This window comes from Wyeomyia smithii, chromosome 2, assembly GCF_029784165.1.
Source record: "Wyeomyia smithii strain HCP4-BCI-WySm-NY-G18 chromosome 2, ASM2978416v1, whole genome shotgun sequence".
Lineage (NCBI taxonomy): Eukaryota > Metazoa > Arthropoda > Insecta > Diptera > Culicidae > Wyeomyia > Wyeomyia smithii.
In genome coordinates this window covers 63,168,210-63,185,513 of record NC_073695.1, presented here as the reverse complement: position 1 = coordinate 63,185,513, position 17,304 = coordinate 63,168,210, and the positions used below count along the sequence as shown (strand labels likewise).

Here is a 17,304-nt window from a genome sequence, read left to right as displayed (position 1 = left end):
CTTAAGCAACCGTTATGTTTTAATTTGTAAAACAACGAAAGTCTATTATCTCGAGTATTAAACGACTTATTTGAACATTTAACAACAAAAGAAATTCAAAAACTATTCATCACTATACCTGCTTTGATCAAAATATATGGCCTCAACATGATTTAAATGTGGTATCGTACTATTTGAACGTTCACGGTATCGCTCATGAATAAGTTGTTCGAAATTGAGTCATTTCTTTTATTTCGCTATTTCTTAAGCACTAACATTACCTCAAATTTCATATTTTATACTTCAATTACAACATCAATAGTTTTGAACCCAAAGAGTGAATATAAATACCTTTATTGGATTCAAACATTCATGTAAATCCATTTTACAAATAATAAGTTTGAATGAGAAAGGCTGAGTCTGACCGCTAGGTTGATTAATTTAGGTTTCTTTGATTATGTTAATTGCTTAGCTTCCAGATGGTCTCGAGGTACGATGCTGGCCTTACAAGCCAGTCGTCGTAGATTCGAGTCACGGCTCGGGAGAGACTGTTAGTGTCAGTAGGATCGTAGCGCTAGCCCCTCTATTGTGTCCTGTGAACTAAACAGTCAGCTGCGAAGTCTGTGTATAAAAAAACAGAAGGTCAAGTTCCGAATCGGAATGTAGCACCAAGGCTATGCTATGCTAATTGCTTATAGGGAGGCAGATATCTATACCTACAAAGTATCATTGAAATCTGAAGGACTAAAACCAATTACTGGTGCAGTGTGTATGGAGTTCCTAATAATATTGGCCATTCACCGTTTAGATGGTATTTATGTTTGATAGTAACGGTCTGCAGAAGCAGAATGGTGATAGTTATTGATTTAGGTTACGCTTTATCAACCTGCATCGGTATTCTCAAAATGATTTTAATAAAATTTATTAGGTGAAGAACGCAACTTCACTAGCATAAGCGAATGATATAACAAACAAAACTATCAACGAAATCGGATAAAAATCGTTATAATTCTAAATTACAACGATTAGCCGTTTTTATAGTCGGTAAAATAGTCTGAAGTTCAAATAAGAGGAACTCGTGGCCTCAAGGTTGCCGAGTCCACTCTGGACAAGCGATTCGTCATGAGTTCCATTCTTAGTAGAATCAGACCGTTCGGTGTCAGGAAGAATTTTACGCATGGGTTTATTCTCAAGCTCCTACACCATCTCCTCGCCTTAACCCTTCCCACGTAGTTGAATGAATCTACCCTTCCAGGGAATTATAATTGCCGATACAAAACCGGTTACCCGATTATCCGAAATTTTAGATTCGATTATTCGGATTATTTTTTTTTTTGCTGTTTGTTTCAATATTCATTCCGAAATTTTACCTTTACTTTGCCTTTCAGCACATTTGTTACCATTTCAGTTAAGGGAACCAATCAGTTATTCGAGAAATAATCCTTTTATGCATAGAAATGATATCTGTTTACGCCACTGCATCATTCAAGTAACATGTTGAAAGAAAATAATTATTTTACATTCGTTTATAAGGAAAAATAGGTGATCCGATTATCCGGAAAATTTGATGCTCGGTAATGAAGAGCAATAGAGTTATTTGTAATGGGTAAAAGTATAAAAAATACGTCACTTATCACGAAGACATAAGTACCTTCTATTCCGTAACAGTTGTTAGAGATGCAGAGATAAACTTAGTCTTTAGCAACAACGATCGTAACACGGTGCCGTTAAAGATCTATACAAAGCAGAAGCTACTGAATTGGTGTACATTGCAGATGATAAATGAATCCCAAATAAGCCATCGTACAGTTGTTTTTCGTGCAGCTTCACTAGCTTCGCATCTATCGTGAAGCTGCAACTAGGAAGCATGTGGTCGTTCAGGCTTAAGCTCAAGGTAAAATCACAGACAAACAGACGTGCCTCTTCGAAGAAAAATCCTGAAAAATCTTCGTCCTTATTCGAAACGTTACACTCATGCGCCTCCATGTGAGCTTATTGCTACTACTACTACTACTTATTTTCGTAAAACGGATTTTGTCACTGCTCATGGGTATGCGCGCTTGCTTAAATCAACACCAGCGGCATCACTGACGGTTTTTGTCTTTGATAAAGAATGTACACGCTTGCAGGGTTCTTAAACAAACCTTAATTTTGAATCCGCAAAATCCGCGCCACGGTTTTGGAGATCCGCGCCGTGAAAACTAAATCCGCGCCGAAGAAAAAATAATAGAAACTTTTGATTCAACATGGTAAAATTAATACCATCTTTAGAATGTCATGCTGATATGTATAACTTGTTTGTATTTAGCTTAAAACGTATGACAGTTGACTTACTGCGGCCATGTTTGGGAATGATGCTGACCAAAATTGTTGTTTGGAAATTCTTATATACAAATGTAAAATGCCCGTAGCACTGATTTTTTCTCTCGCGATTTTTTCTCGTTGAAAAGAGTATAATTATGACGAGTAAAATTCCTGTGAGACATAAGTTAGACATAAAAAGTGAGAATGACGAAATTTGAGAAATGTGGGTCGATAAATACTTAAGACATTAAAGTGAAAGATAACCATTTAATCCCGTATATTGTCGGAAACAGTCAATAAGTAATTAATAATCTTCGTGAGTTGCAAACCATACTAAAAGTTGCAAAAAATCTTGTTAAAAATAATTCAAAAGGACGAGATAGGTTTAAGCTAGAAAATAAAAAAAAACCGGTCATTAATACGATTAAGTCTATGTAACCCAAGTATAGCGCCAAACTCGAAAAATTAGAAGCAATCGAAAAAGTAGAAGAATCTCTCAACTCGATTTCAGGTCTAACATCCAATTTATATCTGTAGAAACATGGAATAGACTCAAGTAAGTTTTTTAATGCAAGGTGACCACTCAAAATCAATTTCGATTTCCCGTTTTTTTCCCGGTTTTCCCGATGAAAGACTTCAATTTTTTCTCGGTGCTTTATTTTTCAAAATAATGTGAATAACATCATTATACCTGTTTATTTATATCCTTGCGAGAATAGTGTTATTAAAACTATGAAAAATATTTCTCCTTCAAAAATTTTTCTTCCTTTAACTGTATATCGACTTTAGCAAGTACCTTCATGGAGACTTCACAATTTTCGCCCTTTTTATCTAAAAATCGTTGACAATCTTCCTTCTGCCTTTTCTCTCTGTCAACCTGCTCTTGAATGCCAATGGAATGTATGGAAAAAATTAAATATCGATCGTTTTACATTAGAGCTTAGAAGTTTTGTCTTCTCATGCAAAATTTGTTCTCAAGCGAACTTCTGGAAAAAGAGCCTCAAAGTGACCAATGAAGAAATTCACATGGAACTGTTCAAATTATTTTTTTATGGTAAATGTCTTGGAAATTCATAAAACGTTGAGATCTGTCATCTCGAAACATTTCTTTTTTAAGTTTCGATCCTGGGATCAATGAAATGTTTGAGAAATTCTCTTATGGCCCGTAAAATAAATTCAACCGACACTCTGAATAAGCAATTTGAAAGGAATATTATTCAAAACAATCGGTGTAAGGCTAATGACATACTGAGGCGTCAAATGAAGCGAAGCAAGAAGCGTCGCAAAGGCGTCCGAGCTACTTCTTCGAACGTCTATATGAAACGCTCAAACCGGTCATACTCGAGCGGCAACGACGCGTCGGTAGAGGCGGCGAAACAGAACGAGTAGTGTTTTGACGCGCGTAGACGTACGCGGTAATACCTTGTTCAGACTAAATCTTTCATCGCCAGGTGCTTTATATTTGTTTTATTTTGGTTTGGTAATTGAAAAAAAGCAAATAGAATACATTTTCGTTTAGAAAATGTTAAAATGTTTATAAAATGTTAGTGCAGTAATACCATGTCAGACTATCTTTATATTTCGCTTTATTTTGGTCTTAAATCTTAAAAAAGATAAAGAGGTCATTTTCCGGATAGAAAATATTATCGGGAAAAAGTGATTTACCGTGCTTGAAGAAGCAAACAAATCTTCATTGGACGAATTCATATTTCCTCTAAACAAAACCGGTGCTGGAATCTAGGAATATGACAACACAACGCATTTGCGACGCTCGCTCCAGTATGTCATAGGAAGCTTCAACCAACGCTTCTGTTCAGGGCCGGATTTACGATTGTGGGGGCCCGGGGCCCAGTTATAGTGGGGGCCCTATAATAAAACAAAACTGTTTTTTATCGTACGAGTTAAAAGCATTTATTTGCTATTGAAAAATTACCAAAAATTTGTTAGAATTTTTTCTTAAGTCCTATTTAGAGTTCCAAGCGAAGTGAAAATCTCATACAAAATGATCATTGTTTTACGCTCGTGAAAAATGCAACCTGCAAAAATTTCACTTCGCTAGGAACTGTAGACAAATTCGATCAAGCGAAATCGTTGTGCGATCGCGAAAGGTTGTGGATCTCATCTTTTTCTTGTGTTCACTTTTTCCACGCATGCAAACGCTAGTGAAAAAAGCAGCAGCAAGCAAAAACTTGCGTGCGTTTATATTCTGTCAGTTGCAGCCAATTTTCACTTCGCTCGGAGTGTAAACTCGTGAATTTCGCTTCACTTAAACTGTAAATTGCAGACTGGTGAAATACCTGCGTGTTCCACAAACGGGTTTTCACGACAGATTTCGCAAGCGAAAATTTACGCTTTTTTCTTGTCAAATTTTTCACTTCGCTTGGAAACTATGCTTTACGAGTTTTTTTGCAAAAAAACTTATTAATTAAATAATCAACATAACTTCTTCAGTATACTCGTACTCGAAACTTAATAATGCTAAGTTTGACTGCCTTTCATTCTTCACAGTCGCACGCAACCTATTTTTAATATGTTTCATCTTCAAACTTTTTTCTTGATACCTGAAAAAAAACTACCGCAATTTGAAATAAAATGCGATCCACAGGCAAAAATTTGCACACAATTTGAGAAAGACTGCACAAATATAAGACGACTCTGACAATAATGGAAACTAGGAAAAAACTACACATATCTGCAGGTCAATTAAATTTGCACACGAGCTCAGAAAATCTGCATTTTGCAAAGCACATCTGGTATCCCTGATTCGGACCAGTGAGCAAAAGCAATGCATTAAAAAACTTGTGGGTTATTTTCTCTATCTGCTTTACCACCCATGCGCGCTAAAGCCCTAGAGTTAAAGTTTGGCCGACTGTCATTGAAAAGTTCCAATCAAACAGTCAAAAGTTTTTTCATCATAGTTTTAACATTGCTGATGTTCGATTGGAACGAGTTTTGACACTTCGATTGGCGCTTTTAATGACAGTCGGCCAAACTTTAACTCTAGGCGTTTATTGCGCGCTGGTTCGATTCAAATGGTGTGTTAATGTGTGTCATTCCAAGAGAATCCAAGGTGAACTCTTATGGATGTAGTTGCGATATTGGCGCTCGCGAAAAAATAACACTTAAGGAAAGTGTCAGATTGTAATGGTCTGTTCGAATTTTCTTACTGTAAATCGAACTTTTGATTAAATCTCTTTTTTAAAGAGAAAAAATCTTTTTGTCGATTTGTGGGGGCCCTAAAAATGTGGGGGCCCGGGGCCCGGGCCCCCTGGGCCCCCCCATAAATCCGGCTCTGCTTCTGTTTATTCCGCTTGTTATACGCTCAACGCTTCGCTTCATTTGACGCCTCAGTATGTCAGTAGCCTAAAGCGCGGCTTTTCCTGGAAATCCGCATGACAAACCACGGAAATTCCGAAAGGATTGGCACCCTACTACACCAATGGAATATAGAAAGGTACGGCGATGGTTTGAGTCTCGGGTTTAAAGGGCTTCTTTTTTGTTAACAGTGATGACGTAGAAGTCAAAAAACAATGCCCAAAAATAAATGTTCGGTACATTTTTTTCAAGAAATTTTCACAAGTTATGACAGTTTACGGCTGAAAATGCCTACCTGCGTCGTTAAACAATGCGGAACACAATTCCAAATGGCCTTTTCTTGTTTTTGGAGATCTACGTCACGACCCCAACACGTGCTTCTGTTTACCCCTTTTTCGTTACTAATACAGACAAATGTCTTCTCCTTCCTCACCTTTGTATACCTCATTGCTACTACACACCCACCATGTTTCATTGAACTTAGAAAGGGTGCTGTCAGCCCCTCAGTCGATATCCTGATTTTTAGGTAATGGAAAGCAAGGTTGCAAAGCTTTCCGCAAAATCCGCGCCATGGAGTAGTAAAAACGCGCCAAATCCGCAAAAAACGCAAAATCCGCAAAAAACGCGAAATCCGCGCCGACTGTAACAACCATGCGCTTGCTTATAGCGACACAAGCGGCCCACTAAGCAAAATTTCGAAATTATCATTATTTTTCTGGTCGATGAAATCGTCATCGAGTGGCACATCTGTTTGTCTGTGGTAAAATAGTCTAAAATTTAAATAGATTTCAAGGTCGATGGGATTTTTTTGTTCATCTATAGGGTCGATGGGATTTTGAAAACGATGATTTTTGTTTCAATAAGGAAGTTATTGTAGAAATGTTGTTTCGACAAAGTTACATTCAAAGATTTGGAAGGACATAGTGGAGCGGAAATAGAACTTACACGAAACCGCTTAAAACATAAAATGAATAGATCTAGAAGATTTTAGAATTTTCCTTCAATTTACTTCATTAAAATCGATTTTTTGAAAGGTGGCCTTCCCCCGAAAGCAGTTAAAGGTTGAGTAAGTTTTAAAGTAATAGATATACTTATAATCATTCATGTATAACAAAGATGTTAACAAGCACGACCCTATGAAACATTATACTTGAATTCCGACCTGAACAATTCACGTACTGATTTGGTACGAGCCTAGGTCAAAAATGGATGATTGACTGATGCGGAAAATATGAACCATTTTCTAATTTAACAACCGAAATAAAATAATGTTTTAATAACGATTGAAGAAGCCAACAGAATGATAAACACAACAAACCGAAAACCAACAACCCAAAACTGAGCACCTGTGTGGCAATAATAATCGAAAACTAAACCGAACCGAGTAAGGAAGAAAAAATGGCAACTCAAGATCAGACCAAGAAGCTGACATTGATTACCTTCGAAGTCAACCAGTCGCGGCTGTTGCTGCTGGAGCAGTTGACTACTAGCCGACGGTCTGCGTTCGTCCTCTACCGCCGGATTTCGCTGCGAATCGAATGACTCAGCAACACCCTCGTATCGTGCGTTGCGCCTCCGTGAATATGAGTATCCTTCACGAATGAGAACAAATTGCTCTGTCTGCTGTTGCTGCGGTGGCTGCTGCTGATACTGATGATAAAGAGACTGAACGTCTTTGGTCGCAATCAGGAAAGCAGCTTGCTCTGGTGCTAGCTGTTGCTGATACCTCAAGGACTCGGACGGTGACGGCGAGTACAACAACGACGACGACGACGGAGTCACTACGGTTGGCCGACCGGAAAAGTCGTAGTTCGAGCGAAAATGCGACTTTTTCATTTGCGGCCCCGCCTGGAAAAGTTTCTACTCGCAGTGAGGCGTGTTTGAGGGGTTGGTCTACGGGGAATTGAAAATTTCGGTCGCACTACTAACGAAACTAACGCCGGATGATGTACTGACCAGAGGAGAAACACAACGGTGCACCGTGGCACGGCCAATTGTAAGTTGAATCAATTCGGACCAATAAGTTGCAGTATTTCTTCGATCGTAAGTTTGTTCTTTCATGATTGGTTCAAGGTAACTTTACACACAATTTGAACTGTTTTTAAACACCTATAAAAAACCATACACGAGAAAGATTTCAGTAGTATATTTCTGTGAAATAAAATCAAAATCGCCTTGATTTGTTGCGTTTGTTTCTCAGTTTTAGGGAGTCGAATAGACATTATTAAAAAATCAACTTTTGCTATTTAATTTTCAAACATATAATGTGCTACTGTAATACACCCTTCCTAAACTAAATTCAACTACTACACTGTTTTTATTTTGAGGCTCTTACATGGATAATTCCGCGGCTGCCAAACCGAATATCGGCGAGTGTCTTCGCTGTTGCTGTTTTTGCCTCAACTGCTGCTCTTATTTCACTTTTCTGCTTGTTTCTCTTATTATCTGTCGTCGATGGCTTCGGCTGATGTTATTATTAATATATTTTATAATTATTTCTCTTTGTGGAAACATTGGCCATCACACATCGAACGCAAACTCGCTACGACGGCACTGAACAGAAACACACACACGCACGGCTCGACGGCTCCTCCGACGATAATTCGACATAAAAAAGCAGACACACACACCGTTGCAATTCACTCACACAAACGCGCTTGGCCACTGAACAACCTTTCGTAAAAAAGAAAACGATTAATAAAACTGCTTCGCCACCATTTTGATCTGCACATGCACAGGCGAGAAATAGTAGCCGCCTTCGTCGCGGCGGCCAACTTCGGTTTCGATGCGGAGGTGACGTTTCTGTTTTGACATTATTCGCACCAGGCGCGGTCACACACACCCAAACCGACAGTAGCTCACTATCTCACTCTGCACCACACTGGCAAAGCTAGTTCTGTATGAATGAACCGTTTCATTCGCTCTGCTTCAAAATGGGCTAAATTGGAAAAATTTACGATCGAAAATTTCATTGCTACATTTTTACTCAGTAATCGTTCTCAACTTTCGAAACCTACTTTGAAAATTAATAAACTATACTCAGCTTCAATTAAACTAAACTAATAAATCTGCTACCGAACAAAACACCAAACATTTTCCGTTCGCATATGGTCGAATTCGTAGTTTTCCCTGACGCCTTTATCAATGATTGATGGATGGAAAATTAACTTTTGCACAATCCTTGCCACCATGAGGAAAGAAGAATCATTCAAAACATCCTAAAGAAACTGCTTTTTTTGATTTCTTGTACACTCGCTTACTTTTTCATCCGATATTTTCACAATCTCGCTCACCTAGCACGTACGGCCTCCTTTTCCGTGACCACACACAATCTACTATACCCAGGTTTTGCCACAAACTTTTTACTCTTTTCAGCACTTTGTCCCCGGCACCATCTTTTTTACGAATGCTGGTCTACTGCGGAACGGTGAAAAACCTTCCACAGTTCAATCACAATTTTTCATGCAAGGAAAAAACTCAGCAGCCCTTTGCATTCGCTGCCCTTTCATTGGATTGCTACTTGGCTGGCACACAGACTGTACGATTTTCCCAATCGCCAGCACTTTATTTTTTTTTTTGCTCGATGAAACACGCTTTTCACTTCATTTTTTTCACTGTTTCACAATAAAAACGCTAACCGACGTTGATGAGCACGAAGTTTGACCACTAATGGGCAACGGAACTACACTCCATTGCAGGGAAAATGGTGAAAATTGTCCGGACCACCGAACACACAACGGCGACGACGTAACACGACGCGTACGTGCTGATTGAAAGTTGACTAATGAATGAAACGCGAACGTACGAAGTGCTGATCGTGCAGTGGTGTTGATGACCGCGTACACGGCGGCAATACGTTCAGGGGTGGAACAAACCCTGCTGCGTTGGCAAACAGCCGTAGTTAGCCGCCTGTCATTTTTAACTGTCAACGCCAGGGCTGCCACACACACAGATTTATATGAAAAATGTTAGTTTTTTGATGAATAACTATTTAAAAAATTCATCAAATTACAGATTTCGGCGAAAAACATACAGATTTTTCACAAACTGTACAGAATGATTTAGATGGTATACACATTAGAAGGTTCACACACTTAACCCATTATGGACCGGACCTAGATCCTGATTTTTCTCCAAATCGATTTTCACAACACAGGCTGGTGTTGTTCTCATCAAGAAAAAAATGGTGAAGAAAAAATTTTCCGACTTTCCACAACCGAGTATTTCACTGTTCGTTTTTCCGAACAGTGGGCCAATGTGAGATAACAAATCAATGAATCCTGAGTCATATGATTTCGTTGAAATTTATTATTTATGTGGTTCAAGAGCTTCAAAACATTTGGGATGTACATGAACATTACATTTTTTACAGATGAATATTATGGGTTTGTGACAATGCCAGCATCTACTTGACTTTTCATCGTGAGCTCTAGCTGGAAAGTGTAGTCTTATACTTAAAATCAACGAGAGGGGGAATATATACCACATTTTCTTCAGATGCCCGTTGAATAGCTAAAATTTCTTCATCATCACTCTATTCCTGCAGTGTAGCAAAAACTTCAATGCGCGGCGTCGATTCATCTTAATTTCTAAACATGAAGATCGAATTCACTATAGATATACTTAGAGCAAAGTAATCAAAAGACATGAAACTGATACTTACGATAGCTTCAATACAGATTCAGTCCACATAAAACAATAATAATTGAAGCACTATAAAATAAACATTCAAAACCAATCCAGCCATTCAACTAACTGCGTTTGACAGTACGTAAACAAAGTGAACACCTATAGGACCACTGTTCGGAAAAACAAACAGGCATTTTCGATCAAAGGGTACGCGCGTTGTAATGCTCGTAGAGTATTGATAAATGGTATAAAATAAAAGTCATCCATTGGCAACTAGAATATATCAATATCAATAGCTTCAATTATTTTTTTCAGTTTTAAAAAATAAATGTGTTTTTGAACACATCTGCGCGAAACGCTAGCCACCCTACGGGATGGTTGGGGAGGGGTGTCCAGTACATTTTTTTTGTAGCCAACATTCCCAGCTTTCATATACAGAAGACGGAATGTTTTTATCTTATCTCAGTTATTCGTGAAAAATTTCTAAAGTACTGTTCGGAAAACCGAACACCCGGTCCATAATGGGTTAACTGCACAATGGTTTCTCGGTAATACTTAATACCGAACTACATGAAAACATTTTAGTTTGCCGTTATTCCGTAAAAAAATCACTGAGAAATCGGAAACCGAACATGTTTACCGGGATACCGTAAATTTGTTTACCAAAGAAAACCGTAAAATAGAGAATTTACGAGTTCAGTAAACTGAAATACCGAAACTCGGAGCCCTGACATCATTTAACCGAGATTTCGTCGAACAAAAAAGCTTTTACCGAGATTTCGAAAAACAGAACTGTCAAAATAACGAGTGCTTCACTAATAGTTTTGTTCGTGTTTCGGTGTAGATGTAAAACGAGCAGGATTTGCGGCTGATTATTATTATGGAAAAATCTGCAGACCAACTTAAATATTGAGTGAGTATACCTTTTTAAATCTTGTTTTTATTTTGCTGCGAAGAATATTTGAAGACAAAGGATTAATTCAATTCTTTCTGCACTCAATTTTGCAGGTTAACGACTTGCTTCGCCGGATGAAGGTTGCAGAGTGATAGTTGCTACTTTATTTCCTAGAAGCAATACAACTCTCCTGTTTACACTAATGCTCTGTTTTGTTGAATCAGTTGACTTAATAATTAATAAATTTATTTGTATATTTAATCGGTTTTGATCATATTCTGAGTTTATCTAAAAAAAACCGCAAAATACGTACTTCAGTAAATTTTACCGAAGTTCTCGTAATAATTCCACAGTTAAATTTTCCGGATTCCGTAATTAGTTATTGAGTTTTTCGGTAAAACATTACCGAGAATCTTGTTAAAGTTTGACAGGTTTTCAATTTTTGGTTCTACAGAATCTCGGTATTTTGATGTATTACCGAGACTTTTACCGAGATCTCAGCTGTTGAAATCTCGGTAATGTGTTTTAACGTACTCGGTGATAATATCTAAGTGTGCAGTGAAATGAAAAGTACAGAATGAAAAAGGCATTTCTTCATAGAATGAGTTTAGCTTTTGCACCCGATACGGAAAAGTTTGATTGCATATATAGAGGAAAGTGACTTTTCACCTACGCACACTGGTGAACGTGTAAACCCGTGTAAAGTTGTTTTTGTTTCCTCCAAACTGTTAATCATCGCTTCTCGTTATAAGATTTTTTAGTCCCTAGATAAGTAATGTCGCTGGATTTTTATAGGTTATGTATAGAGTTGATCTGCTGGGGAACGTAACGTCAAACGTCGTTACACTGAACGGATTAGATGATTTATTATTCAGAAGTTTTAGACGGGTGAAATTTAGAAAATCATTCGAAATACTCGATGCTCTGATAATTTACGTCAAATGCTATGATTCGCTATGCACACTGGTAAAAAAATATTATCAATGAACGATTTCCCGCATAATCAATAACCATAAAACGTGCCTAACACCTAGTTCGGAATATAGTCCCGACTGTGTGGGGTATCGTTGAACCATATGGATTATCATCCGTTTATAGTTATTGATAATGCGGGTTAGCATTTACAGTCAAACCTGTTGACATGGCATTGCCTTTTTTCTGATTTTATTTTCTTCTGACAAAATGGCGAATAGAACTGAGCTAGCAGCATTTGTACTAGAAAAATTGGTTCTCCCAGTAGAGTTATTCACTTTATTTAATGGTAAGTATCAGTGGTAAAAAATATAATTGATTCATTTCTTTTACATGTAAAAATTTGTTTGGAATTCAGCAGAAATATTTTCGAAGAGAAGAAAATTACTTCATTGATAGTGAAAATTAAAACAGTACATCGTATATTATTATTCGCTCATAAATATTTCAGATTATGCCCTCAACATAAATGATATTTCAAAGTTGGTTGAATGGGGTTACATGGTGAGTCCTGTATAAACGTAAATTATTTTAATTATAATATCACTGTAATACTAAAAAGCTAAATGGAAAAAATATATTTCAGGGTTTTGGATTCTACAAAAGTTGACTGAAAAATGGAAATGTTGAACTACTAACAAACTAAACAAGATTTTAAGGGCATCTTCAGCGGTGGTCTATTTTTGAAACAACTTTATACTAGATTTACACCAGCGAAACCTGAATAAAACCAGCTAATATAGACCAACTTTTCGTTCTCCGCACCGGTGTTGTATATCTTGTTGTTTTAAACCGATGACATCTGTCACACTGTCAACAATTCAATACCGCATGCTCTCAGTTAATGAGACTTGTTATAATAAAAAAACACTCAATATTTAACAAACGGAAATTCGATAATTTTTACGCACATTAAACGATTACTTTCTGCTACAAGTTGGGTTTCGGAGGATAGCGAAAAATATTTGATCGTGTAGATGTTCATCTTCCGTTTCCGTCTCATCAATCTTTCAAAATCTTGCAGTTCTTAAAACTTGGTTTGGGTTTTTAGGATATTGGGTGGCATTGCGCAGCTCGATTCGAACGATTTTCGCTATTTTCGAGTAGGTCACATACTTTTTTATTTAGAAAATCTATACCGAGCGTCTTAGCAGAGTGACTGAGAAATCAAAAAAATAGTTATCGGTTTCCGTTATACTCTACTAGAAATTTTTTTGGAAATTAATATTGAAATTCAGTCCGCGCAAATATATATTTCGACTGTGACATACAGTCTTCCTCAGTGCTTTTGTGGACCAGTCCACGTAAGCACTGAGGAAGACTGTATGTCACAGTCGAAATATATATTTGCGCGGACTGAATTTCAATATTTATTTCCAAAAAATTTTCTAGTAGAGTATAACGGAAACCGATAACTATTTCTTTGAGGTCACATACTGCCTGTTATGCTGCAAGCTTAAAAGGAGCAGTCATTGTCATTCGTCCTGCGGCTCATCTAACCCGCAAAGTCGAAAAATACGAAAAACGAAACATAACGCCCCTGAGCGATCATTTAGTTTTGTTAGAGTTGCTCGAAACGAAATGCGCAATGTCACCCCGGCATTTTGAACGTTTTCAGTTCAGTGTCTTCGAGGAACATTTTTCTGGCCTCTTAAGTTTTCCTCTAGTCTCAATACAATTAAGGCGATTAACAAATAGCCAACATATTTGTCATCCTGGTGGCTGATGGTTGCAAACCAAGTAGTTGAATCTACGGTTATGGTATTTAAGAATTCTCGCGTAATTTTTCAAAAATATTTATAATGACGACGTAATTAACGAAACAAAGTGAGAGAGGAGAGAATCTCTCATTGTTACTTAAGTCCTTTTGAAAAATTTCGTGAGAATTCCCCTTTTTGCTGGTCGGTTTCCTTGAGCCAAACACGACAAACCTGTTCATATTTTTCTTCAGAAAAGCCACAAAAATGAATTATTATTGCAAATTTCCGCTGAAACGCGAATTACAGACAACTTGCAAGTAAAATGCAAACAACTTGTACGTCAGATTTATCGTATACCAGCATACGAGAGTGAACGCGATAGACTGTATAGATACGATTAACGAAGGCATTCTGTCGCGTTCGCTCTAGTTGACTGGTATACGATCAATCTGGCGTGCACGTTATCTGAATTTTACTTACAAGTTGTCTGTAATTCGCGTTTCAGCGGAAATTTGCAATAATAATTCATTTTTGTGGCTTTTCTGAAGAAAAATATCAACAGGTTTGTCGTGTTTGGCTCAAGGAAACCGACCAGCAAAAAGCGGAATTCTCACGAAATTTTTCAAAAGGACTTAAGTAACAATGAGAGATTCTCTCCTCTCTCAGATGCAATCAGCAAAATAAATGAAGTTTTATGAATTGTCATAAAAAATCTTTGTTTTGTTTATTCCCCAACACTCGCAAAACGTTAATATGGAAATAGCCAGAAATGAGGTATTCAATTGAAATATGACATTTTACCCAGCTATTAGCAGCGTACGAAGGGTTTTAGAACGATCTATTTCTTGTTCCAAAAAGTGACAAAAATAGAACAAAACGTATACCAGTTTCAAATTTCTTCAATTTAGATCTGGTATAAAACAAAATTTACACCACCGGTGCAGCAGTGAATTTGAGTTTGTTCCAAAAAAATAGAACAAAACAACGATTTGGACCACCGCTGAAGATGCCCTAAGTTTACCAAAATTGGTAAAAATGACAAACTAGTTTCGTGAAAACGATATTGTAAAGCTAAGCGATAATAAATAAAACAAAATTCGTTGAAAATGTGTATACAATTTATTATTCCTTTGCCTATAATTTCCGTATATTCGATTCTATATGGAAGAATTGTAAGGCATTTAAGTTGTACTTAAATACCTCATCCAACACCATGCTTGTCTTTACTCCTCAGAAAACCTCTAGAGTGCAGGAGAACATCTTGCACTGCGCAAACAACTGCTCTCACACTAAAATCAACGCACATGATTAAAGAGAACGACACTACGACAGACGATTTTTATCTGGTGAGTTTCCTGAAAGCACCGCGGTGAAATCTCTTGCGAGACAATGAACTATGGTGTACTTTCTCACACGTATGGGCATCATGCACAATAACTACACAGCAGAGCTATCTGCGGTGCGTTTTACAGTTTGTTTCTTGAGCGTGGCAGAAGAGGAAAAGAGATTGGTAAAAAAATAGACTGCCTTGCTCGTGCCGGTCGAGTTTACTCTTGTCGAATTTGTTTTCGCGGTGTAGCTACACGAGGACTACACTGCCCCTCATGGCAAGTCCGTCCCAATTGCATTTTTATCAATTTTGACTTTATTGGTGGGATCATCACCTTTTTACATCGACTTTCGGTAGAACACATGATTTTGAATACTTTGTTCTGAGGAACTATGAAAAAAATAGCAAGTCGATTTATCCCATAGCAAAAATGATCGCAAGTCGGTCCCATAGAACAAATCATCAGTTCTACAGTCAAAAATAAGCTAAGTTTTTACTTATACTGGTAGACTTTTCTAAAAATACTTCTTCTCGTCATTTAAAACTCGAAAATTGCCTTCAGTCGCCTTTTCATGATCGTGTGCCTTTTTATGATCGTGTGGATCTCGCTGTTTTCTTCAAGGAAGAAATTCCACCAGTTGTTTCTTTCATCTATTTTTTTGTTAACAATGCATTTCTGCCATCGCCGTTAGGTGTGTCACTGTACTGATAATTAGAGCAACCAATCAATATAAATTTGTTACTACCCTCGTATTTTATCCATGTTTGGCCGTGGGTAACAATTGAGAAACGGTGGTTTATTTTTTGAAGAACGTGTTAACAGTCATACTGAATACTTCAGCACGCTTCTTAGTTTTTTTCACAACGTAGTAAAAATCTCAATGCGTAATAGAAGGGTCTTTGTTATATTGGTTTCCCTGCCTAATGCATGGAAGCTGTCCGCCGCCGTCACACAAGGACCGCTTTCGAAAAATTTTAGAGCAGGTTCCTCCACCTGAACTGATTTAGAATTTAATCATAGTATTAGATGAAGAATCAAGCGGGCAAGTTATACAACACACATTGTAATACATGTCTCACTACAAAATCGTTTTAATGATTCTGTGGAAGCACGCGAGAAGGTTATCGGCCAGCGGCTGATTTGTTTCAAATGCAAGCTATCACCGGAGTCGCTTTGCAGTAGTTTGTTTTTCATCACCAGTCGTAGGTGGCTATGGGACTGGTTTGCTATCATTCTGGCTAGGTATCGTAAAAGTAATCGCATATGGGTCCCAGTTTATGAACGGTTTATAACGCTAAAGTATTTAGTTGACATTGCAGTAACAATTTCTGTTGATAGTCTTGTTTAAAACAGCACAAGAATGCAATATTTCTCCCAAAGCGTTACGATTTTTAATTGCTGTTTTCTCATCAGCACGAAAACGCAAATGGGACGGACTTGCTATGAGCGGCAGTACACTTTTGCCTGGTAGGTTTTTTTTCACTTTCCAGCAGTGGTGGGCACCGCTAACCGAAAATTTAGCGACGCTAATCGCTAAGTCGCTAACCGGAAAATTAAGCTCGATAATCGCTAAACGCTAAACTCACATTAGCGGAACTTTCGCTAATCGCTAATCGCTTACTTTTTAATATGCAAATAGTCATATCGCTATATCTATTGCTCGTGTTTTGTAAGATTTGGACCACTTTGATCTGTTTTGGTTAAACAAACGAAAACAATTACTTACAAGAATAACAAAAGTTATTTAGCTTGCATTGAAAATAGATACTCTTAGGAATGTTTTCATAAAAATTCAATTATTATCTGAATCGAAAAAGTAGAACCAAAGTTGTCATAATTTCAAGCGCATTGCAATTTACCAAAGTTCTTGGTGTGGCGAAAATTCAATCTAGACCTTGTGCTTGTTCTTAAAAATGCTCCTGTGGCTTGTACGATAACTGGAACTCCATTATAGGGTAAAAAAACTGACAAAAGTAACTTTCGCAGTAAAGTATGTTCATCTTTCGAAGCAATTTACGTACGCCATCAGCAATTCACAGTTTTTCTAAATAATTCTATTGTCGCTTCTCTACAAAAGTTAGCGAATTAGCGATTAGCGTTTCGAAGGCCAAAATTTTAGCGACGCTAACAGTTTCGCTAACCAGCTCAAAAACTAGCGAAATCGCTAAATCGCTAACTG

General features: G+C 37.5%; 1 protein-coding gene across 8 annotated transcripts in view; it reads right to left on the bottom strand.

Annotated features, from left to right (window-relative positions):
- LOC129721479 (homeodomain-interacting protein kinase 2) overlaps positions 1-9,402 on the bottom strand; it is a 202,128-nt gene extending 192,726 nt beyond the window's left edge. Inside the window, exons 1-3 of one of the 8 annotated variants that reach the window (XM_055674078.1) lie at positions 8,859-9,402; positions 7,934-8,271; positions 7,038-7,707 (exon numbers count right to left, since the gene is read on the bottom strand). In XM_055674078.1, coding sequence (XP_055530053.1) covers positions 7,038-7,434 — 397 coding nt within the window. In that variant the 5' untranslated portion in view covers positions 7,435-7,707; positions 7,934-8,271; positions 8,859-9,402. The remainder of the gene's footprint in view (positions 1-7,037; positions 7,708-7,933; positions 8,272-8,858) is intronic. The other 7 variants (XM_055674081.1, XM_055674079.1, XM_055674080.1 and 4 more) reach the window with 7 other exon arrangements.
- Between the last annotated feature and the right edge of the window lie 7,902 nt (positions 9,403-17,304).